Source organism: Halichoeres trimaculatus, unplaced genomic scaffold, assembly GCF_033239565.1.
Source record: "Halichoeres trimaculatus isolate MK-OKI-2021-1 unplaced genomic scaffold, fHalTri1.1 fHalTri1_scaffold_14, whole genome shotgun sequence".
Classification (NCBI taxonomy): Eukaryota; Metazoa; Chordata; class Actinopteri; order Labriformes; family Labridae; genus Halichoeres; species Halichoeres trimaculatus.
In genome coordinates, this window is record NW_027437192.1 from 9,682,791 (window position 1) to 9,708,653 (window position 25,863).

The 25,863-nt window shown below is 38.9% G+C and overlaps 1 protein-coding gene across 1 annotated transcript in view; it reads left to right on the forward strand.

Moving 5' to 3' along the window:
* Window positions 1–24,719, forward strand: part of sdc2 (syndecan 2) — a 65,773-nt gene extending 41,054 nt beyond the window's left edge. The window contains exons 2-5 of the mRNA XM_074687521.1: window positions 15,385–15,490; window positions 16,246–16,418; window positions 19,337–19,466; window positions 22,393–24,719. Of these exons, the coding sequence (XP_074543622.1) occupies window positions 15,385–15,490; window positions 16,246–16,418; window positions 19,337–19,466; window positions 22,393–22,556 (573 nt within the window). The 3' untranslated portion in view covers window positions 22,557–24,719. The remainder of the gene's footprint in view (window positions 1–15,384; window positions 15,491–16,245; window positions 16,419–19,336; window positions 19,467–22,392) is intronic.
* The last annotated feature ends 1,144 nt before the right edge of the window (window positions 24,720–25,863 follow it).

The window sequence follows — 25,863 nt, forward strand, 5'->3', positions numbered from 1 at the left end:
AAAATATCCTTCGATGGTTTTACTGACAAAATCCAAAACTAAGGTTTTTGCAACATAGACAACAGGAAGAGGTATGAATGTGCTGTTCTTCTTTTAGCAGATTGATTTAATAAGTGTGAAGTGTGTGATCAGGTTGTCCCTTGCATGATTTTTGCTATTAGGAGTTATTATCTGTGGTTATGGGGTTTTGGCCAATCAGATTCGAGTATATGACACATCCAGGTGATTAGTAAGAAAAGCCAGGCAGTGATTTTTTTCTTCTTCTTTATATTCGTTTACCAGAGCGAAGATATATGTAAGGTATTTAGGATTTCACATGGATAGGGAGGATGTTGACATTTAGCTGTAGTGTTTGTACTTTCCTTAGTTCAGGGTCAGAAGCACTAACTTAATGCGGTTAAACGAGGAGGCGACTTCCAGAAGTACACAGTAAATGTCAGCCTCAGACTCTTGCTCTTTCTTTATCTCAGTCGCACTCTTTCCCGTTTCCTCTCTCTGCCCTCTGTCTGTCTCTTTCCTAACCACCCACACACACACACACACACACGCACACACATACATGCACACAGCCACTGTTACCCACCACAACTCAGCTGGAGTCGCTCCAGACCTTAAGGGCTCAGGGAGAGTTTGATTTGTGTTGACTTCCTGCAGGAACTCCCCCTCTCCTCAGCCCGCGGCTCAAAGACTATCAATTAGTTCCTTATTATGATCCCTGGGAGGGCAATAAAAGTTAGAGTGGGTTCAAAGAGCACAGACGCAGGCACACACATACACAAACCGTTTTTTTTTTTTTGGCCTTGTTGTTGGAGTTACCGTTTGGGAAGCCTCTCCTTGAGTCCTGTAGGTGGTTGTTACTTCCTGTCGTTTATATCAGCTATCCAAACAATGCCTTTTTGGCTGCCAATTCGTTCAGTTATCAGCAGGTGTTTCTGGGACAAATTTAATAAACTCCCACTGTCTGTTTTTTCCTCTCTAATAACACCAACACAGATCCAGCTGTTATTCATTCCTCTTCATGAAGGCTGCAGCTGTTGATGGCCACTGCTGCTGGATTTCAGAGAAGCCAATTTGTGTCTTATACAGCTGCCAAATTCACTTGGACTTGTCTTTTTTTCTGTCATTCTCTACTGGTGTCCACTTCCCCTGAACATCTGGGAAGATTTGCCGGTCACATAAGAGTTCCAAACTAGGAGGAAGCTATTGTTCAAACCACTTTAAAAGCAGTGGAGATTAAAGAAAATTGTCAGTCAAGATCAATATTCAAAAGTTGAGAGCTATCTTACCCTTAACCTTTCATATGTAAATGATTAAAACTGTAATGTGTAATATCAGGCAACAAAAGTCGATAACAATCCGCAGGCAACATTTTTTTCTCATGGATTGGATATTTCTTCTTTCACACTCTGAATGAGATGTAGATGTGAGGTACATAATTGGCTATCCATGCTTCCACAGCAGTTAAATATTGCAATTTGGCTTTTTTAAGGGGTGGAAATAAAAGGGAAGAAAATTTAATGCACATTGAATACAGTTATCCTGGCAGTAAGGCCACGTAATGAAATTTACTTCCAGGACATGAGACCAAGTCCTTATGAGAATTTAGTATTTTGGAGAAAAAAAAGTCATTATGAGAATAAAGTTGTCCAAACAATAAACTCATTATAAAAAAAAGCTTCATGAGAATCAGGTTGTTTTGAGAGTAAAATTGTGATGAGAAATGAGAATTAAGTCAATATGAGAATTAAGTCCTCATGACAATCCAGTTGTTGTGAGAGTAAGGTTTTTATTAGAATCTGGTTGCTTTGAGAGAAAAAAAATTTCTCTGAGAAAAGTTCTTGTGAGGATAAAATTGTTATGAGAACAAAGTTATCATGAGAATCTAGTCGTCATGAGAATAAAGTCATGAGAGTAAAGTCGTCTTGAAAATGAAGTCATTTTGACAACTAATTCGTTTTGACAATTAACTCATGGGAATAATGTTATTATGAGAATTACGTTTTTATGAGAAAAACATAGTTGTGAGAATTGAGTGGTTATGAGAATTAAGCCATTTTGAGAATAAAGCTTCTATGATGTAAATTTGGTCTATAATAAACTTGTTATTAGAATAATGGTTTCATGAGAAAAAAGTTTTCATGAGACCAAAGTCTTTATGAGAATGACATTTTTATGAGAATCACTGCTTTCTTCTCATAATAAAAGTTTGTTGTCTATAAGTTTGAAGTTAAAGTCGAGAGCAAAGTCATACATTTATGATAGGAAAGCAGAAACATGAGACTAAATTCAATTAGTATTCTGCGTTGTCATTTCAGTCTGGTTTTATTTTGAAGGGGAACATTTGAAGAGCAGCCAGCTAACAGCCTTTAAATTTAGGAATGTGATGCATGGTGCCAAGTTAAAGCTTTTCATAGGGATAGATTTCAGCTGTACATTTTCATACCCATCAGGTCTGTGAAAAGGCTGTGCTGAGACATAAACAAAAAGGATCCATTCTGTGGAAGGGATTGAGTCAGACAGGCGGTTTGAGCAAGCTCCTGCAATCACTGTTTGTCCTTTAGATGAGATTTAAGATGATCCACGTTCCTCATATTTGCACAGGTGGCTGGCTGCTCTTTTAATGTCCTCTTATATTGTTTTACATATAGATGAATAATAGCCTGTGCTGTTCTCATTACCATCTTTCTCATTAATGCACAGTTCTTATCTGATTATAAGTTTATACATATTTGACTTTCTTTAAAAACAACATATTGTCTTTATGTTATCAAGATTGCTGCAAGTACAAGCACAAACTTGCAGGAGAGACATCATGAGGATTCATAACAGAGACTTTTCCACACCGCTGCTCTCCCAATTCTACTTGTCCCTCCAGCTCCAAGTGGAGGACACTCTTGATCCCCTTCTCAGCCCACCTACCTCCTCAGTTCTGCTGTGTTCATGCATCGTGTCTGTTGTGGAGTGGGTAAAGCCCAGGTCAGGAGGGAGGCAGTGGGAGGAAGAAGGGAGAAGGAGTTTGGTTTGTTGACAGCAGAGTGAATCAGGGCAGAGCACAGATCCTGCCTCTGTTGCTGTATTGACTGGGTGTATGGATCTGTGGCAGGCCAAGAAGAAGAGATAAAGTGAAATCCAGCTGATCTGCCACCTTTAAGAAGTTTGTTAATGAGGGATTAACAAACCGTCTCCCTCTCTTTCACACAAACTACCGCCTCCTCTTATTATTCAGTGAACTCAATATGCAAACAAAACACCTTGATGGTTGTAAAAGTTGATGCAGTTAATAGAGAGACAAAGAGAGCCTTTAGCGTGACTGCTCAGAGGAGCGGGTGTGGTGAATTAGAAGCTGAGAGCTGCATCTTAAACTGAGGTTTGTGCTGGTAATGAATTATTTAGCCAAAGTAACATCTCCAGGTTGCATGTTTGCTCAAAAGGATGTTCATTTTGAAGTGAAATTAAAAAGGTGGAAGAAGCACATTTACCCACACACTTAAGGCAGTTTTTCAACACTTAATTATCCCAGGCATTTCAAGCTTAGCTCGGCGTATGCTAACCTGGCTTTCACTCTGGTTCTCCAGCAGGAGCAGTATCATCGACTGTACATTGATGTGAATGATGTGCCTCCATCTCCCACTATAACAGAAGTGAAGCCAAATAAAGGAAGCTGAAATATTCAACATCAAAAACCTTGAGGATCGTAAAATCCAAAGCGAAACAGATTCTTGCGTTGACTTAAAGTGAGCACTCATGCTAGTCATCCATTTTTCCTCTGCTGTGCTAACCAGCGCCCCCAAGTGGTACCATTTATATTATCTGTTAAATCTCTGAGCCCATACAATATATCAGTGCAAGGACAACCATGATCAAAAGTTGACACTTCTGCCAATCTATTATGTTGTCTTCGTTGATATTTACATGGCAGAGGGTTTTTAACCAAATGATTAAGTTTGGTGTTCATTCATTTGCACTGTGTCAACCAGGTTAAAGTGCATGCTCATGTGATGAATTTGCACTATTTTGTGAACCTGCCTCTATCTTTAATCAAAAAGTGGCAAGATACCAATGTTTATGTACCTCTCCACACTGAAACGTTTGTATATGCGCATTAAGCACATGGGGCATTGTATGGTAGCCACCCTGGGGCACATTTAGAATGAATGTGGGGTTTTTAGAAAGATGTGTTATTTTCTAACCCTGACAGCAAGGGGCTTGGAAACCATATTGAGAATTGAAAAAGCTTGGGCACAGCTGATTTGACTTTGATTCAAATGAACTTTCATTTCCATTTTATTATTAATTTATTATTATTTATTTATTTTTAAGTTTTATTGACCTATTTCAACACTTGACAGCACTGTCTATATCTGAAACCCCTTTAGATTACATATTTGGTAGCTCAGGTTATTATGAAAAGAGTTATGTTTAACTCAACAATTATTTAAAATTTTTAGGTTATACATGTGTTATTACACAATAATACCCTTAATAGACCAAAAATAGGAAAAAAGGAAATGGTGCTTCATGGAACATCTCAATCCTTCCCTTTAACATTAGATAAGTAAATAAAACTATACATGATATGAACACTTACGCATAAATTAGCAGGATAAGAACTATCTGAAATGACTGAAGCATAATCTTGGCTTCACTTTAGGAGAGCTGTTGTGCTCTCCCTGTTTTATACCGGATTGGTTTTTATTATTTCTTAACCAACTAACACACAATGAATATCATTAATTAGTATTTTTTAAGTTGGTTAGCTTAAATACCAAGAGTCTCTTATGAATGAAATTATGGGGTTTTCAGTTTTGTACAGAGAAATTCTCATTGGTAACAAAAGCAAATACAACCTTCTGTTGATGCTGGTTATAGCTTCTTAGAAGACAGGACTCCAGTCACGTTGACCTAGTGCTTTAAGGAACTAAAGCAAGAGAATATTTGCTAACAAAAGAGTCATAAAATGAATCATTAAAAAGAACCTCTTATTCACAAGTGTTCCTCTAAGAACTCCCTGTGTACAAAGAGTGAAGGCATGTTAAAAGAAATCTAAGAATAGGGTTTGCATGTTTGCAGCTATTCTTATTAAATATAAATGCTGCTTTGCATTTAGTCACTACGCTGTGCTTCTTTCTAAGCTTTCTGCAGCTCAGAGGTCGACTTAAGGAAATAGTTAAGAGGCAGAGACAGCAGCCGCCTGATGAAGGAGGATCTGAGATGCAGTCTGTCTGCCAGCCTCCGTGCACTTGTTTCCATCTTTTTTTCCTCTCTCTGAAGTCGCTCTATGATGTGCGTCTGTGTATTCGTCTCACGCCTCTGAGATGTGAGAGCTGGATAAGGGTGTGTGTGTGTGTGTGTGTGTGTGTGTGTGTGTGTGTGTGTGTGTGTGTGTGTGTGTGTGTGTGTGTGTGTGTGTGTGTGTGTGTGTGTGTGTGTGTGTGTGTGTGTGTGTTGCCACATGTGCGTGTCCCATGGGTGCTTTCATGGGCACGCAGATGCTCTTGTGTGTGTGTGTGTGTGTGTGTGTGTGTGTGTGCATTCCTTTAAGGCACGCTATTTCCCCTGGCCGGGCTTGGAGTTATGCTAATATTTGTTGTGTTAGAAGTGAGAGCGGTGTGTACACAGGAGGAAGTCAGGAGCCCAGGGTTACTTCAGATGACTCTATTTTCCTCCATGAATCCCCTCCATCCATCTCTTTTTAGAAAGACGAGAGAGATGCAAACACTCCACTGTCACACACACATACTGTAAGGAAGATCCAGTGCCTTTTAAAGCCCTGCCAGGCATGTGCATGGTGGTTCTGACAGGCTTTTAGCAGAGCAACCTCCAGGCTGGGTTTCATCCCCCCTCCTCTCCTCTCTTCCCTCTCCTTTTTGTCCCTCTTCACATCTCTTTTATCTCCCACTCTTGTCTCCTCAATCCCTACTTCTCTGCCTTGTCTGTCATCCATGTTTCACCCAGTCTTGGTTTGCGTTTCCCTCTGTCGTCTCTGTGTCTAAAGGTCAGCCGGACAGACAGAAAGACGATGACACACACAGACAGCGTTTGGGCTGCCCTCCCACCAGTTAATCAGTTCATTAGCAGGCAGAGATGCCAGTTACAGCAGTTCTTCTCACAGCTAATAGAGGGCTAACATTGCAAGCTACTAGCTCATTATGTCAGCTAGTCCTCCTTCTAGTTCTCTCGCTGTCTTCTTTTCAGCAGCTACTGGACAGACAGTGTAGGATCCGTTCGTTAAGGTGTCCAAATGAGGATCATTTTGTGTGTCTGTGTGTTTCTGTGTGTCAGTGTAAACGTGTCCTTGAGTCTGACTGCACAAGGGACAAGTTCCTCACTCTAATGATGAATAGAATTAAACGGTTGCAGCAAGGCCAGGCCAAAGACAATTGAGACTGCAACACAATTTAGAAAACAGTCTGAAGAGTCAAGCTCAAGCTTCATACATTCATTACTCTATTGAAAATCAAATCTTTAATATGATTATCATTAGAAAATAACAATTTTACTTGTTTTTGAGCGTTGCCTGGTTGTATCACAGTGTTCCTACCAGAATGTTCCTAGCTGCATTACAGATCTAGAGAAGAAGTATGGTGACTACATTCGCAAACAAAGAAGAAAACATTTTAAAAGTCACTGGAAATACGACTACTAGTAGTAGTTGATTAATTGCTAAATTGTTGGATGAAAAAAGCAGAGCATTCAAATAAGTTCTTGAAGCTATTTTTTTTTTGTTAGCGCTAGTTTTTGTGTTTGATACTTGAATGTGATTGTCTAAAACCTCAAGCAAGGTGAGCAATTCTCAACAGCATTTGGGTCCCCAGGGACAGCCTGATCACCACTGCCTGTTGCCTTTTGGCAAAATTTTTGATCTCGTTTTTCACATAATAAATTGGTAAAACTGTCTCTAATATTCTCACATTTCTGCTTATTGTACATTATCCTACCTCACTACATGGCTGTTAACTTCCTGATACCAATTGGTCATCAGCATTTCTTAGCAACAGAATGCTACTTCTCAATAACACACTGATCAGCTGATAACATCTACACATCGTCGACAAATCCCAAACTGGTATGTTCAAACTGCTATAGCCGGTCTACTCCAACCTTATTAACATTTAATGCTGTGTCTGATTTTATCAGTGTCATATGTATTGTTACTGATTTGTGTTTTGTAACCTTGAGGTCTTTGCTGATGCTCTCCCTGCATTTATGCGGTTAAAAGAGAGGGAAAGTGTGCTCTCTCTTTCTCATTGGAATGGCATGTGGAAGGGCAGGGAGCTCCCAAACAGAGCCATACTTCCAAATATAATGTATTGAATGCAAATAATTAAAGCTTTTAAATGGAAGAGGTCCTGACTGAAGCTAGCTTGATGTTTTTTGTTGCATTTTTAAAAGGGAAAGTAAACAGGAACAGAGAAAAGGCAGGAAAGGTTGGTGACATAAGTAGGCTCCTTTTTGTTGATAACTAAGCAGTGAATCTTTTTTCCTATTTTTTCCTGAAAGGTTTTGCCCATATAAACTTCTTCCAAGAAATCTTACACATCAATACCTACTGTTAACACAAGGTAGAGTACACGTTGTGGGCTTTCATACATGTGACCTTCTTTCCTTTCTTCTATAAGAAAGCGACATTTCTCTTAGAGGACCTGTGCCTGTTTATGTGCAGACTGAATATTACACTCAGACTGTTACTCAGCAGCATTTATGTCTCTCTTCTCCCTCTACCACATTGCTCCAAGGCCTCTTCTCTCTGAAGCGGCGTCTTTTTTTAGCCCACTGTGAGGTGTGCTGCCTGAGCTGAGCTGAAGAATGATACTCGTCAAAGCAGGACCAGGGGGAAAGTTGAGCTTCGTTTTGAAGAGTGCGGCTGAGTTTGCCTGTGATGCAATTTATTCCCAGACGGCTCAATACTGGTTTCATAATGCAGTGTTGCGACTGTACACTACTTTACTGATTTACATGTCCAATAACTGGTTTGAATCTTTGGGAGAGAAGAACCACCAATACTTTCTACAAATAGGCTGATTTATAATGTGATTATATCAAACTCCACAGTCTCTATACCCTATAACCTTCACATCAACCTTTAGCATCCAATAAAATAACTCAGTAAGCCTTCAGAAATCTACGTTCACTGAGGTTACAATGCAACTTAAATGAAGCTCCATAAAATTGATTGTTAGCTGCTATAAAAATGGTTTATGACAAAAAATTCAATCGTAAATGGCTGCAGGTCTTCAAGATTTTATTTCAGGACTGGAAAAGTCTATATAACAAGATAGCTTTCAGATTTAATGACTTAAGACCCAGACAGTGAGAAGAGTCCAGAGTTCTTTTTTGGATGCATCCTAGTTGAAATTCAGAAACTGTGGTTAAAAGATCAACTATTCCTTTACAACTTAAAAGGTTAAGTTGCTAAAGCTCTTACTGACCCAGAACTATTTCACAAGTAAACACGAGGGGATTTAAAAATACCACTAACAGGCGTCAGATATGCATTATCATTCCAAAGTAAAGGAAAAATACAAAAAGTTTTGCTTTCTCAAGGTTGCACCCAACTGATTTTTCCGATGTCCACTCCGCCTCACTTGTGTACAGATTGATGCCTGCTCCAGTGCTGCCTCAGCGATAAGGCCTGGAAGCAGAGACTACCTGTAAATGTCACTGGGTTGATAGAGAGAGTAAAGTTTATCAGTCCGTTTGTGTCTGCACAAACGCATGTGTGTGTTTTGGCGATAGAAACAGACAGCTTTATCAAGTTTAAATTGTGTACAGCAGCAGACACACGTGCTCTCTGTGTCTCCCAGCGGTCAGATAAAGCGAGTGAAGTTTATCGAGGTCAAACAGACCGTTTCCTCCGCTCTGATCAGGACTGATTTGTTGTTGCAGCATAGCTTGTCCGGTTGAAAAGCTCTAATTTAAACTCTTTCCAAACTGGTGAGACATGAAGATATAGAGGAGTCAGAGGCCTTGTGAATCTAAGAGTCAGAAACAAACAAGGCCTTTGTACACACTCTTGTGTCTCAGTGGACATCTGAGAGGCAGCATAACTCTAGTTTGGTTTGCCCAGATGTTGATGTTAAAGGAAAGGTTCGTCTGACATTTGTGTTGTTAGTACACTCGTCACTTTCTGTTTTAGTTTTTAAAACGGGTTCAAATTGGCATCAGAAAATAGCAGGTGTCTATAAAACTGAAAAACCAACCTATACCTTATAAACTCACAGAAGGTAATCCTCTTTCTCTCAAAACCATAACAATATGAAGTAGGGATATTTACGCATCTTAAATGATCTTTCAAGACCCAAATAATATTGTTTTTTATGACTGTGTAACCACCAAAAGTTCCTAAGAAGAGTGGACCCTCTTCTTTCATATACCTCTTCCTGTTTTTGATTAAAAAAAAAACAGACAAAACATACTTTTTTGATCGCAATCATCTTGGGCACTGCATCCTTTGATCCTCTTATTGGTCGTCTCTCCTCACAATCACACCACTCTTTCTCTCTGAACTACCATGACACATCATTTCAGATGGTTTTCTTTTTTTCCCCCCAAACTCGATATGGGTAAATATCGGTTATTGGCCATAACAGCAATATTAATATTGGAAAATCTGTGTCAGCCAAAATTTTCAACTTACAAATTAAGCAAGTTAGTCGCAAGAATTAAGCAAGTGAACACTGAAATCATTCAGCTTTGATGTGAACAGGTTTTTACAGTTAATACATTTGATTTACTGGCACAACCCCGTTCCATACATAATGCTAGTTAGCTTAGCTTTTATCTCAAAAACTTAAAACAGTAGAAGCTGAATAACTGTTAACAAAGCTGTTTAAAACTTGTTTCATAACAACTGCCTTTTGAGTTTTTATATATCATATTGTGAGACAAGCAAAATGTTAATTAGTGAACTATAGCGGTTGTGCTACGTAGGTTTTGCTTTCAAGCTAATACTTTGTCCTGTCTTCAATCCTTGTACTAGCTTAAGCAAGCATGGTGTGAATTCTTCACTTGGTTTGTAACACAATAACATGATGGATAACAACTCACCTGTGACGCTTTTTGGTGAAATATTTAATATACAAAACATCTCCACTCCATACATGATGCTAATTAGCTTAGTTCTTCAAACAGGAACAAAAAATAGTAGAAGCTGGATTATAGGCGATAAAGATATTAAACAATTGCTTGTAAAACTACTGTCTTTTGAGATTTTGTATTCTCTTTCTGTAAAACAAGAAAAGCATGCATTAGTGAGCTTTAGCATTGAAGCTAGGACAATTTTATTTAGCCTCCTGTATGTAGTTTTTACTTGAGCCTAAGCAAACATGGTGCTAGCATTACCCTCAAATTCATGCAATGTTTACAAACTCTGGAGATAAAAAAATGGTCTAAAACCTTGAATAAGTTTTGTAATGTAAATTTATGTACATGATGGGTTGTTTTGAATAATTCAAACAAGCAAACACACTTTTAAGCTTTCTTCTTCTTTTATAACCTGGAAGCATTTTCAAAAAAATAACCAGGGCCTGTGGGTGCAATGTGCTGAGCTTTTTCTGACTATTTGTTGACATGTACAATGAATAATTGTCCCAAAAACTATTATCAGAATAATAAGTAATAAATTCAATTTTTGATCAATTTTTTTTCTTTACCCTAATCCTTTTTGAGTTTAAAGAGAAAGGACAAAAAATATCACTAAAGTTACAGTTAAATTGTCTTTGAATAGTTGTTTAATTGCCCTTGGAGACTTGTTAAAGTGTTATTGTTTAATCTGCATTTCTTCACGTTTTCATGCTGCTGTTTTAGTGTGTGCTCAATTTCTCCTTCTAATGTGTGTGTATGTGTAATCAGTGAACAAATGAATGCTTGCATACATTTGTAAAACATGTCTAGTCATGCATGCCCGTGTGTGTGGCCTCTATCTCATTAGCGGGCTTTTGTCACAGTTTGATCTGTGGCCTGCCTCCTTTCGCTTCATTGTGCTCACATCGCCTATGCATAAAGACCTGCAGACCGCATGCACCGATGAATCAGTTAGCCGGCTGCTGCAGTCAAATTGGGGGGGGGAGGCAAGAAAGGTTAAGATAAAGTTGCTTTGAACAAATTCTGTCTTTGATCAAGGCGGCTCGGCGGTGAAAGGCCTTTCTCTCAAAAGTCAGAGCTGGTTGAGAGAGAAGATGGAGATATGCATTGTTCTGTTTCATCTGGCCTCTGTCTTTCTTTCTCTGTCCTTTATGCTGTTGTAAGCTGTGTGTACTCCCTGGTTCTTTGTTATGGAGAGCACCAGGCTTCTCTTTCATGACTCCACACGCATATGCATATACAATGACTTGAAAGTGCTACTAAACACTCCCATTGTTAGGGATACTGAGTGTAATTGGTGATAGTGAAATGCAGCAGGGTGTCTGAACATTGTAGAACCAAAATCAGTTACAATTAAAATGAGAAAAAAAATCTGAAACAATGCCAAAAATAAACTTCGGAGCTGCAACAAGAACATACGATTTTCAAGAAGATAACTGGGATGTGGAATAATTTAAAGAATATACTCTGATTAATCACTGAATTTCAATTTACAGTCAAGCACACAATTCAAAATGTTAACTTTCTGTGAACTTATTTACTGTGATACAGTTTTTTTTAATTTCAATTTAAAATCTTAATTATAAGCAGGTTTTTTGCTTTATTGTTTAGTATAGTTGTCCTGAAAAACTTAACATGAGCCACATACACCTGACAAATCCGGCAAATTAATTTTTTCACAATATCAAAAACTTTAAATGACCCTTTAATTGCTTGTAAAGAGCAAAAAGATCACTGCTAATGGGGTAAGAAAAATTCACCTGTTAGTTTTTCATAACTTGATGAGCAAACTCATTCTACCCTATTTCTTTTTGTTTTTTTTTGTTTTTTACTACCTGGGAATTTTTTTGTTTGTTTGTATTCGTAATATCAATGTGGCTCATAAGAAGTCTAATAATACTACCTTTAACCCCCCCCCCCCCCCCACACACACACACACACACACACACACAAAAAAAAAAAAAAATAAATAAATAAACATCTGCTCTAGATTTTAGTTTTTACAATAAAGATTTCACCAGTGTAGAACATTTGTTGACTCGGTGACGCTGAGGGATTCCTGGTTATTGCAACACAACTTGCACTTTTCAGGAGTTTCAGTTTAGTGTGCATGCAACCATTTCCCCCGACATGGTAAGGCATGTAATTTGTCACAACTTGCCAACTTGAGGACGTCCCTTCATTGCATTTTACTTTGAGTTGTATTTAACCTTTTTTAGTGTATAGACCTCTTTGGTTGCATGCACAGCAAAGGAGAACATTTATTGACTCACCTACGTCCAGGGATTCCAAGTTAATGCAACAGCATCTGCTCTTGTTCAGAGTTCCAGTTTGTTTTCTCAATTATTTTTTTTTATAGTTCCTGTACGCTTTGTATTGATTCCCCTGTTTACCCATTCTGGTGTAGACCTCTATCTGCTTAGCAGTTATGTTTTGCTTCATGCTTTGCAAACAGTGCTGATAGCATAGTAAGCTACCACATATGAACATGTTCTGTGGCAAACTGCGTGATGCAGTGTTTGTGAAATGTCCCCTTAATACATGATAGCTCCTAAAATAAATAAAGAAACAAATATTTTCAGCATCTCTGACTGGTTGCTATCTGCTCAGCCAATCAAAATCTCCATCACATGCTGGTGATTCATCAAGCGTTTTACCACTAGCATGTTTCAAGAAATTTACCATTTTCTTGTCCAAGTGGAAAAGTTTTGATGCACTCTGAAGATGCTACTACCAGAAAATTGTGATTGCAATATTCAGAAGGCATGCTGACTTTTTATTCCTGTAGTGCCATGGGGAAAAGGCAGCAAATAGAAACACAGAAAACACATGCTGGAACTACTCCTCAAAGAGAAACAAAACAACATATGTTAAAATCCTCACATAACACTTTATTACTCCAAAAATGACTTGATTTCAATCATTAAGATGTCATCTATGCACAGCAGTTCAACCCCTTTCTGAAGCTGAGTGATTACATGGAGTATTACATCTTGTTGCCTCTTTTCTCAAGGAGAGCATGATGCCAGTGTCTCCTCATTATTACCGTAGCATTTATTTCCTACCAATCGATTATTTCCTTTAACTGGACTTCACCCAGTCTCAGATTTATCAGTACAACATCCTCGGAGCAGACCTGGGGCTGTAGCAACCAGCTTAATGGGTGCTACAGCCACACAGGGATGATATATTGTGGGGTCTCTCTTTTGTACTCTGTTTCTAAAGCAGGACTATCAGTAAAGGAGGCCGAACAGCTGACCACAGATTGGTGAATAGGGGTTGAATAGATGTTGCCATGGATGCGTTTGTAGCAATTCTAGTCACATACTCAACAGCACACATAAATAGTGACTTACAGCACACATTTGTTTATAAGCTGAGAGTACATATCCCGGATACATGTGAGCCAATTAGTGTGAAAGCTCCAGTTTCTTATGTTATATCTCATTAAGCTTCAACACTCACCATGTGAGGTGCTGCTTTTTAAACAAACAGGCTCTGTGAAACTGTGGTCCTATAAGCCAATAACTCCATTAAGCTGGAACACAAACATTCCCACCACTTAGGCTTGTTGTCCAGACAACAAAGCTGTGGGAGGGCTAACACAGTTTGATTGGACGGTCACCTGTACGACTGTGCTGAATGTGGAGCTGGTTGAGTCATTTTACCAGCATCATGGGCAGTTCAGCTGTCTGTTGGGTATTTCTAGGCCTAGATTAAAAAATTTCAACAACTTTCAGATATGTTGCAATGGAATTTGAAGCAATGAGATTAGCCTTGTGTTTATGAAGTGAGATATTGAAAACATCTATGGGATTGATTGCCATGAAGTTTGGCTCAGCCATTCATGTTCACCAGAGGATAATTAAAGACTTTATGGTGGCACTTCAGAGGCATTGGTTTGTGTTTGGTGAAATGTCTCAGCATGGATTTTTATGAATTTAAACTTTACAATATGAATTATGCTCCCCAGAGGATAAACCTGAACTACACAGTTAAATTGTAGAGTCCAGGGATTGTCATTCATGCTACCAAGAGGGATCATCTATATTCCCTGGTGACACCAGAGCGCAAAAGGTGTAGGGTGAGTTTAGTAAAACATCTCAACTCTACATAGTGGATTGTCATGAATTTAAACAGCATAATTCATGCTCCCCAGAGGATGAATCTTAACCTAACAGTTGCGCAATAGAGCAAAAGTCAAAAGGTCAATGTAGATATTGGTGTTTGTTGTGATTTGTGAAATATCTTGGTAACTACAGGATGGATTGCCACAAAGTTTTATTCAGTCTTTAATGCTCCCTAGAGGGTAGATCTTAATTTCTTGGAGACACCAGGGACAAAAAGAACATAGGGATAAGACATTTTGAGGTAGCATTGTGTTAAGTGAAACATCCTACCACCACCAGGTTGGATTGTCATGACTCTACAGAGGATAGATTTTTTGGCACTGGGTTGCACCGTGGAACAAAAGATACTTTTTATTTCAATTCAAGACACTTTTATTGTGTTTTTTTTTAAGTATTATGAGAATGACAGAATGGACCTTTAGTTCTAGAGACTTTGGTGACCCTCTTTCTTTTTGGTCATAGCGCGTTGAAGTTCAGATTACCCCACACTGAGCTACTAGATTGTTTTGGTGTAAATTTGGTTAAAAAGGATCACGTTGAAAAACACAACAGCAACTGAAGTGATTGTAATTCTGTTTTGTTGTAAGCAATCCAATCTCTGAACTTCCAATCAGGTGAAAACAATTTGGCGTTTTATTACTAAAGTTAGCGCTTGGTTCAAACACTGCTGTCCCTGAGTGCTGCCTCACAGACTCTTTGTCTTGCACTAGAGGAAGCTCTTAAAGCTCTGAAGTAAAACACAGGGTGATCTGTTGATACCAGCTCTCTCTAAGGCAAACACTCTGCTAAACATTAGTGTCTGTATTGTGCACTAATTCCCACTCTGCTGCAGATACTAAAGAAAGATTGTTATCTAAACTGTCTGATCCACACATAGTGCTTTCATAATGGTAAATTTAGCAAAGATTTGTGCTGTTTACGATGAATTAATGATGTGTGCTTTGAATTGCCACCCAAGAGGATTTAATGTTTGCCAATTAAAGGAATAATCACCAACTCACAGCAAAGAGGCGGCATTAAATGATTCAAAGGCTAAAATGAAAACTAAATACTTAAAGAGTGGCTGTGTGTAAACATTAAAAGCTCTGCACAAACGATGCAGAATGAAAACTTTTCACTGTGGCAACACCGACATGAGTCCTCACCGCCTTGTTATCTCTTTGTCTTGCAGATAGCAGAAGCTGCCTCTCAGACTGATGACCTGTACCTGGATGACACGGGCTCAGGAGGCTACTACCCTGAAGACGATGATGACTTTAACTCAGGGTCTGGCTCAGGTAAAACGCATTAACACTCACCCATCCGCTCCCAGACTTGCAAGCTCAGCAGACAATTACACCGAGGCATTTTGTATTCATCTTTCAGTCTGCTGCAGATAAACACTAAGTTTGTCCATCTTTCACTGGCAGCCTGGAGTTCTTCCCTCACTTTCTCTGCTTTCAATTTACTGCTCCTATTTCTCTCTGTCCGTGCTTTTCTTCCACCGCCTCCTTTTCTTTCTCCTTTCCCTTGATTTGAATTGAGACTGCCTTGTCACCCACACTGCCGTGGGCAAGTGTGCGTATTTTACATGTCTTTTTTATTACCTCTTCTCCTCCACTCGCTTCAAGCACCATTACAATGCTCATGCCTTTGTCAAAGTAACTATTCTTTCTGAGAGAGTTGTTTAACTGCAGTGGAAAAAGGTTATTCTAGGTTAAAGGAGACAGGACTGTGATCGATAGCTCTTCCAATACTGTATAGGTGGCCTATTACTCTGCTCTGCCACTCTGTATTCAACAGGAGATTCAGCCTGTAAATAATATATCACAATAAAATCCATAGTGTAAATTTAAGTAAGACAAACTACATAGCTGGGGGCTTAGAATATGGACAACATGAAAACTGACATTTTAATTTTTTGCGCATATAGACAACACGATTCATATATTCCATTCTGTGTTTTACATTCAATGAAATATGGACTAGTGGGTGTTTTAAGCTCTGCTTTTTAATGGAGAGACATTTCTTACCTTTTTCTTTGTTCCCCTAGGTGGAGGTGAAGAAGGGGTGGCAGAAACAGCAACTGTCAGTATGGTTTATATCGAGCCCAAAGCAGCAGAACCCACCCAGGACTCCACCAAAGATTTCACCCCAAGGGTGGAGACAGCCACAGTTAGAGAAAAGTCCAAGGAGATCACATCCAGGAAACCTCTCAGAACAGAGGTAAGATGTAGAGCTCGGCTGATACCTGTACAGTTACAATTACAGGTTATTGAGCTGTTTGAAAAACCCATAATATGTTTTTTTATTTACTTTTAACTCGACTTGTGTGACTGTTTATTAATAACAAATGAACAAATGAAAATCTTCTTCGACTACTCAAATCAAGAGGATACAAAAGCAGTTTTATGCGTTACAAAACCTGGATGTTGGTTGTTTTCAAAACCACCTAGTAAGGATGAGTACTGAATCAGGTACTCTTAGAGGTACTGACGGAATTCTGTCAAAAGTAGCGGGTACCTATTCAATTAAAATCGAAATGTGTTAAGGTACCATGTTTAGGTACCTTAACACAACCTGTGACTCTGGGGGACTGGAATAGTAGTTGATTTTCCATGCTGGACATGAACACAGGATTGCAAGGTTATATATTGAAGAATAAATATGTTAAACTGGAAGAAATTGAGATTTTACTATTAAACAAATTGATCACCACCACAAAAAAGTATAGGCAACACTAATACCAATTGACAGGTACCGCACATTGGTACTGTATTGTTTCAAATGTGAAAGGTACCCATCCCTACTATCTACTATTCTAACATTAGACACCAAAATGTAGTGCCACAAAAAATACCCCAATGTCCAACTGATTCAAGAAAAAATCTCAATATGCAACGGGACAGTCTAACTTGCATATGGTTTTCCGCATTGCACGGTGTTGAAGTTCTGCTTCTTCTTTTTCCATGTCAGGTGGCACTCAGTTGTAAGCTGCATCACTGCCACCCACTGGGCTGAGGAAGCATTACAAAAACACTAGCGTATAAAACGGTTCTATCACATTTACAGTATGATAATAAGAAAGAAACGCCCATAATTTTGTCACTTAAAGAAGTTACTTTCGACTGACCAGCTGGAGATCTGATGGAGATGATGTAGGCCTTGGCCTCCTGGTGGGAGAAGGATGTGCCAAGCTTTTGGACAAGTCAGCCATGCCGTTAATTATTTAAAAGCTGATCTTTTTTAATAACATTATTTGGTAGTAGTTTGTAAATACTGTTATTTCTGCTGTAAACATGAGTGTTGTAACACTCATGTTAATGAGGTTTCTTTCTTGTGACAGCAGCCTCAAGTGGATAGTCAGGGGAACTGCATTTATTAATTAATTTATTTATTCATTATCAAGTTATTTTTTGTGCTTTCCATGTCTTTTATGTGAAAAGAGAGGACAAAGGATAGAGTTGGAAATGGGGCAAGAATGACCTGAGGGAAACAGGCCACAGGCTGGATCGGAATCAGGGCCACCCACTTGAGGGCAAACCTCATGGGGTACAACCTAGACCTGCTGAGCCCTTTTTACTTTTTTTCAAAAGCAAGGTTTCGCCTTCTCTTTGACAGGCTTGGATAGTTACATGGCTGAAAGGATATGCAAAATGAATAGAATAGGAAAAAAGCTTTTTTTTTTTTTTTTTTTTTTTTTTTTTTACTTAAAGTAAGAACAGCAGTAGCTTCCCAGAACAGTCAAACTGGTCTTGCTCTTAGGGTGTGAATAGAAAAGTTAAGTTTCTTTGCTAAACTTGGAGCTGAAATTGTTAAGTGCAGCTTTGTATTCCTTTAAATACTAGCAAGAAAATAACAAATAACCCAGTTGTATTTGATAAGTTAGTGTATACAAGTGTATCATATTTGCACATTGTGGATTACAACCCCATTCAAAACTCTGATGGCTTATTTGTAACTATCCTGACCCAACTCATCTCCTCAGCTTGTTTTAACATGACCCAAAATGTTACCAAATCCTCTCTAATACCAGAAGCTGTAATGTTGCTTTCAGGATAGAGATCAAGCGTTCACATCAATTCTCAATGTTTTCGCTCCGTTGCAAATTATGGAGGATTACATCTCTCTCGGACGTAATCACATATTCTGGAACCATCCTAGATCTCACGTCTGTGTTGCACTCTTACTGTTCTGGACTGGATACTACATCTGTTTGGGATTAGTCTTTAAGGTCTCTACCCCATAAGCCAAGCATACCTGGCCCCATTCCATTTTTCTCCTCCTTCATTTCTCCTTAAGCCAAATATACTGGCTCTGTTCCATTTTTGTCCTTTGCTCCACTCTCTTGTGTGTTAGGAAAAAACATAGGATGCGAGGGCCAGGATCCATTCTGCTCTTTTTCCTAGACTCACAGAGAAACCTCAGGGTCGCTGGCTCTGCTTTCATTGCACTAATCTTCTTGGTCAATCTGGATGTGTTCCATTTTTTTTCTCTGGTCGGCCTCTATAGATTTCACTGGCCAGGTTCCACTTTGTTCCCTGTTCTTCTCTTTTGGCTAGATCTGCTTTTTATGTGGAATAAAGGGAACTTTTGGAGAAAGACTTGATGCTTTTCATGATAGAAGCTCGTTCAGATACTTGTTGTACATATTTCACTTTGGATAAAAAGCTTCGGAGCTAGCAACGAGTTTGCTTGCTTAGCATCGTAGAAGTAAAGGAGAACAAATCCACCGAAGCTTATAAACAAAGACAAGTTAAACAAGCTATAGTTACATCAAAAAGAGCTGTTTAGGACCTGGTAAGAAGAAAATGCTACCACCTGAGCCAAGTCATTTTCTCTTTTGCTGTCTACAAGCTAAGCTAAGCTAATCAGTTGCTTGTTTTCCTGATATGAGCAAAGTATCAATCCTTATTCGAGTCCAATCCAGAAAACAAAGTAAAGCACATTTACTTAAATCTTGGGACATTTCTCGAATATATTAACGGTCCTGATCTTACTAGTAAGAAATTAAGTGAGAGTGTCACAACACCGTAGAGAATCAAAGTCATGCAAACACAAAAACAACAAATCTGGGGTAGAAATGTGAATTAAAAATGTCAAACCTGATCTTTTCCTTATGTTTTGTCATCCTCTTTATTTAGGCACCTGTGCCAGTTACAGAGGACATGCAGAAGAACGTGCTGACTAGTACGACTAGTGCCCCCGGCTCACCTGAGGAAGCTGTGGAGGTCCGCACCGAAAACCTCTTCCAGAGGACGGAGGTGTTGGCAGGTATGTGTTTTATTTATTTTTGCTGGTTTCATCCCCATATTTTTGTATAAAGGCACTTGTGGTTTGGTATAGCAGGTAGACTATTTTAGTTCCAAGTTATGGGAAAAGAGCTAACAAGCTTTCATGGTTTGAATTAGTTGAGAAGATAGACAACAATCTGGCTGTATTGAACACTTGCAGCTCTATTGAGCTAACCAAGCCTAGCATATAAAGCTGATACCATGGACATGGAAAGGTTGGACTGACCCACACAGCTGTTGCAGCCAGTTTCCACTCCTCATGCTAAGCTAACCCAAAGCTTGCAATAAAATTGGCCTCAATCATTTCCTGTTACTTCCAACAAGAGAGTAAATTCCCCAGAATGCCAAACCCTTTTCCACAGTATTATAGTAATATTGTAGTGCAGATAACGTGCTCTCAAAGTCTGTGATGAATTTTGCAAGTGTTTCATTAATTTCTCATCAAAAGTTTCTCCACCTCTTGTACATTACAGCATGTTGGCATATTTGCAGTGAACAGCAAAGTCTTCAATCTCTGAAATATGTTCCATAATATCTCCCACCTGATCCACTTCTCAAAATAATTACTTTTAATAAACCCCATCTGCTTCCCTCGGAGGGACCTTGTAGAGTTCACAGCATTGTGGGTGTTTGGAATATGTGTTTCTCACTCTGAATACATGAAAGAAGACGGAGAGGAAATCATCGGACTGGAAATCACTCTTCTGTCTGTTGCTGGGTCTCTTTTTTCCTGGCGTATCTGAGACAAACATTGATTGGCACCTCGCTTTCACTTTGTTGTGATATCCATCTGGTGTTGGCAATGTGCAGAAACAACTTTAACAAGGACAAATCAAGACGGCTTCGGTTTAATAAGAACACAGCTTACATCTCTCTCCTACTAATATTCCTGTTTTGTCTTTGAGCACCATTCTTCGTCGCAGAAGGGAAAACTCAGAATAAGTCTTCAACTTAGGGCGTAGAAAATGCAAATTTATGAACTATACCTGCATCTCAGTCAGCCACCTGTACTCCTGCCTCCTCTACCTCGCTCTCTGTTCGCTCTTCTAGATTATAGCCATTAATCTTCATCTCCCGTAAGACTTCCATAAAAATAATTGCCCATGATCTAATTTTCATTTATTCACTCTGTATTGCGTTACTGCTTCTTGGAGCTTAGCAGCAAGGGTGTCTGCCAGGATCTTTACCCATGGGGCTGTGGGGCCAGTCAACATGTGGAAATCTAAAGCGGAGCTGAGGCCCAACTGCAGCACCAAGAAGAACCTAAACAGATTAGGGAGCTATAAAGAACCTCATAGAGGCATAATTGGAAGGGAGAATGAAGAAAGCCCATGTGGCGAGTTATGAGCATTAGTGAGCAGAGTCAGGGTCAAAGCTGGAGGGTTGTTAAATCAGCCTAGGTGGATTCTATTCAGAATTCCCCAGATGGTTTCCCACTTTTGGTCATTTGGTGACTTTTACGTCCCACTGACTCTTCAATAAGGACCACGGAACCTTCGTACAGTAATTTGTGCAATGTTCTGTTTGCCACAGAAATCTTTGGACACTCCTCTTCTGAGGCAGGAATTTCGACTTTCAGTGGCGCCCCTTTGTGGATGCATTGGCAAACATGGGCACCTCGAAAAATAATACGTGAGAGTATGTGGGTAGTGACAGTGCTAACCTTTAAAGGCACAGATCTTTTTTCATACCTGAAGAGGTAATACTGCGACAAGTTTTGTATTTATAACAACAGCTAGCTAATGCTAATGTTTGCAATAGCCACTGGTGTTATGAATATGTCTACATCAGCTGAACCTATTTTTTTAGTAAATTTTTTTACATTCTGCCTTTTTATTTTTGAGCCTGAAGTTCTACAGCTCTACAGTTTTATTTAGCAGACGCTTTTATCCAAAGCAATGTACAACACAAGCAAGAATTTAGACAGAAGAACCGCAATTAATTGCTCCAACAATATACTTCAACTGTCAACAACAATCAGTTTGCCCTTTATTTTAGTTATTTGGGACAAAAAATGTAGTACTCTTTTGTTGTTGTGTTCTTTTATTTAAATATGGGGACACAAAAACCTGGTTAAGTAGATTAATTGCCATTAAAGTGTGTTCACAAGCCTCCACAGACTGACAATGTGAGACGTCACACAGTATTGTTGCAGATTTGAAACCCATGTCAGACAAAACTTTGAGACAGTCTGAAAACTTTTCTTTTTCTTTATCACACAGTCTTTAAATACTATCTGGCCCTAAAACTTATCTTCTTTAAAATCATTCAACTGAGGAACTCATCTCACATAAATGACCTTTCCGTCTGCGTCGCTGTCAATATTTCAGTCATGCAGTAAGATTCATTGGCCAATTCAGGAAACAGAAAAAGGATTTAGTTCAAGCTGTTGTTTGTCTGGCCTCCATTGGATTTATTCACCCAACTGTTTAGCAATGAAACCAACACCATCCAAAGCCCCAATCGGCCTGTCGCTGATTGGAATAAAGACCGTGTCGAATCAACCACGCTCGGGACAGCAAAGCGCTGTGAACCAATCATGGATCAAAGCTTTAATTTACCTAAATGGAATGCTTCCTTTTAAACAGGACACACATTAGCAGAGGTGAAATGAAGCAAACGAAACGCCTGACTTTTCATCTCTTGAGACCAATCAAGTGTTTTCACTTGGACAGGAAGTTATCAGTTTCTACATTCAGCTGCCACTTAGTTTCAAGACATTTAAGCCCTCATGTTTGAGCGTTTCTAGGGGAGGTTGCATTAGTATTGAAATTGACTCTGTTGAAAGTAATTTCACAAAATGTCTCTGACTCAAAGAGGCAGACCTGGAACAAACAAAAGGCCTCTTTCTCCGCCGACTTTTGCAGCATTGATTCTTACCCGTCCTTTCTGTCTCTTCTCCTCAGCTGTTATCGCAGGCGGCGTCATCGGCTTCCTGTTTGCCATCTTCCTCATCCTCCTCCTGGTTTACCGCATGAGGAAGAAGGACGAGGGCAGCTACGACCTGGGAGAGAGGAAACCCTCCGGCGCGGCCTATCAGAAGGCCCCAACCAAGGAGTTTTATGCATAAAAAAACCCGCCCCCCTCTCCGTCATGAGAACGACACATCGCGAGCGACTGTTCGGAAGAGCGCAGTCCACGTCAACAGCGAAACCCTGTTCACACCCAACAACGAAACATGTTTGAGTAAGGAAAACTAGCATAAAGGAAAGCTTTTGCATAGAGTATTGTAATTAAGACCTTTTCTTTCTTCTTTTTTTAAAAAAATGAAAAACAAGCATTTCTCATTTTATGGCAAATCTCAGTGTATTTAAACATTTTGTGTATTATTTGAAAAAGGCTGAAAAAAAAACAGGATGTGTAAAGGCGAGGAAACTAATCGCATCTGTCTTCTGTCAAAGGAGCCGTTTTTAGTCGCTGACTACTTTTAACTGTAGCAGTCTGTTCTTTGTAAAGAAAAAAAAAATTAAAAGTGGAAATAATTGAGTATAATTATTCTGTATCAATCCTTTTTTTCTTTTTTCTTTTTATTTTGTCCTAGCATGTATGATGTTGATCTCTAAAAGGTGTATAACATTAATTTATCTTTTCTCTGATGTTAAAAAAATGCCTTTGTAGTTTTGATGAAGCTCTTTTGTCTTCATATTAACGCTGTTAATGGTCAATGTAAATGTTCTCCCATCAGGTTACAATGTTTATTATTTGCTCTCACATCGTTACTTTCCTCTTTGTCTCGTTTTTCATTTCTTATCTACTCGGTTTCTGTTTGACAGCGTTTTGATTTCAGGTCTTTAAAAGATAGAGATAAGCGTGTCAGGGCTCAAGAAAAAACACAACTTCTGTTTTCACGTCTTCGTTTTTCTATTCAAACCCTTTCGCATTCACATCTTGCACATTCGCTGCTTTGGCTTCCCGCTGCTGTTTTTCAGCTTTGCGAGTTTGTCGAGTGTTTCGGGTGTTTTCACCTCCCTCCCTGATGTGTCCCTTGAGTTTATTGACAGCACCCAAACTCTGCTAGCACCCTTTCACCCTTACACCTCCTCCCACATCTCTCTGTTTACCCTCACTCCCACCTTCTTTTTTAATCAGATTGGAGCTCCGCCAGTTTTGTTTTCAACCCCCGACCAGCCCCCCGCCCCCGTTGCTCTGTCTCTTTACGGAGCCACCCGGGTAGCCTGGTGTTTTTTGTCCCTGTCCTGGTGTTGATCTGCAAACTAAAAGGCCTGCTTCTGCTTGGAAACAGGGGCCGAGTCCCCACATGCAGAGCACATACCTCTTCAGCAAACACCACCAGGGACCCCCTTAAAGCATCTCTCAGAGGGATGTTTAGAAAGTGAGGCTGCACGGATAATTTTAGGCTTAGCGTAACTCTGGATTTTCTTTGAAACAGCTGTCAAATTGAGGGCTATTCTTTTTTTATTAGTGGTCAGCGAACCTATTTCAAAACATGATGAGAGATGAGTTGTTTACCAGGTTCTAAACCTAAAGAAGGTGATTTTTGATGCCATTTTGCATCCCTAAATAAGTCACAAAATGGCTGTTACAGAAAAGTCAAGCAGCTATAACGAAGGATTGCTTTGTTACGTCACATGACAGGTAGTTACTATTTTTTTCTTTAAATAAAAAAGTAAATAAACTTGCTCTGAAGAAAAACAAAAATGTCGTGCAGGTTTATAAATTGCCTTTTCAGCTGTGTCGTAATGTGAAGTAGAAGAAGTCACATGTTCAAAACAAAGAACACCTCTGTCAATAACCCCCTCTCCTGCTCTTCTGTTCCTTCTATCGTCCACTTCCATCCTCTTTCTCGTCCTCTCTCATCATAGGACTTAAGGTACTGAACGATACTGAAAAACCCAAAGACTCACAGTATTTCTACCCCCCTCCACCATGGCCACATCATGTTGTTTCCTCATCTTTTTTTTTGCCCTCTTAGTTTTTTGTTCTTCATTAGAGACCTGACTTTTGAGTCCAATTGCTTATTAGTATATGGAAAGATATATAAATATATATAAATGTATATTCACAAATGTTTTAAACCTTCAAAGTGCCTACCATTTGGAAATGTAATCGCTCACGGTGAGCATGTGGCAGGTTTGTACACATAGGAAAGGTGTAAACGACTTGACTGGCATTCTGTGAGCATGGATGACTGTAATGGTAACTTTTTTTTAGTCTTACAAAAGCTGACAGTATTGTACCTATAAGTTGAAACAACACTACTGAATAAACATTGTGGCCTAATATCCAACTGCTGTTGTTATTTTGTCTCTTCTTTCCTGGTTGTGTGCTTGAATAGTTAATCGTTACCACCATACAAAGTTGTACAGTGGTACAACAGCCATCATTAGCTCGAAGTTCATAAAAAAGTAAAAATTAACAAGATACTATATATGTATATACATATATAAATATTTAATGTTTAGTTTTCACAGGGGTCCGAGGACAACTTTTATTCTCGTTTTTTTGTTTTTCTTTTTTCTTCTATCTGTTAACAGTCCCTTAGTCAATATTTTCATCTGTGTTCAGGCTTAATGCTAGGCTATTGTTAAATCTAGAGCATAGCCAGTCCATTTCCCCATTCTTTTTAGCTAGGCTAAGGCTGAGTCGCACATTTGACTTGACTCACAGACTTTGATTGACATCATTTTCAGATGTGACAAGCAAAATATGATCCTAGAAAAGTTTATTTCTTCATTATTTGATTTATTGAGTGACATAGCTAGTCTTTTTTCTGTTATCATTTTTACACTAGGCTAAGGTTCAGCTATTGGCCTCTTAGACCTAGCACTAAACCTAATCAGATTTGTGTATAATGTATATCAAAATTTACATGTGACAAGATACAAAATGTTAATTCATTAAAAATTTAGAAACTGGAACCACCTTTTTTTTTAACCTTATAAAAAGGCAAATTGGTCTCCCTAAACATTTTGTGCTAGGCTATAGCTGAGCTAAAGTACTCCCAAGTCCAGCACCTATCATAAGTGACAAACATGATCAGGATTGAAATACTGGTGTGACAAAAAAAAAAAAAATTAAAGATCCATTCTTTTTTAAAATGGACAGGGCCATTTACCTTGTTAAAATTTTTTTAGCCAAGGCTTAGCTAATGATCTCCTGGACCTAGCTCGAAACCTAATCAATATTCATTTAATACGTGTCAAAATTTAGATGCAACAAGATACAAATTATTAAAAATAAGTTAATAAATTAAAAAAATGCAAAAGAAATCTTTGATTAATTAGTTTCTTGTAAAAGACTGTCCCAAATAATTTTGATGCTAGGCTATAGCTAAGCTTGAAGACTCTCAGATCCAGCTCCTAAGAAATTGACAAAGGTGACTTAAAACGCAGATGTAACAAGATATAATAGGTTAA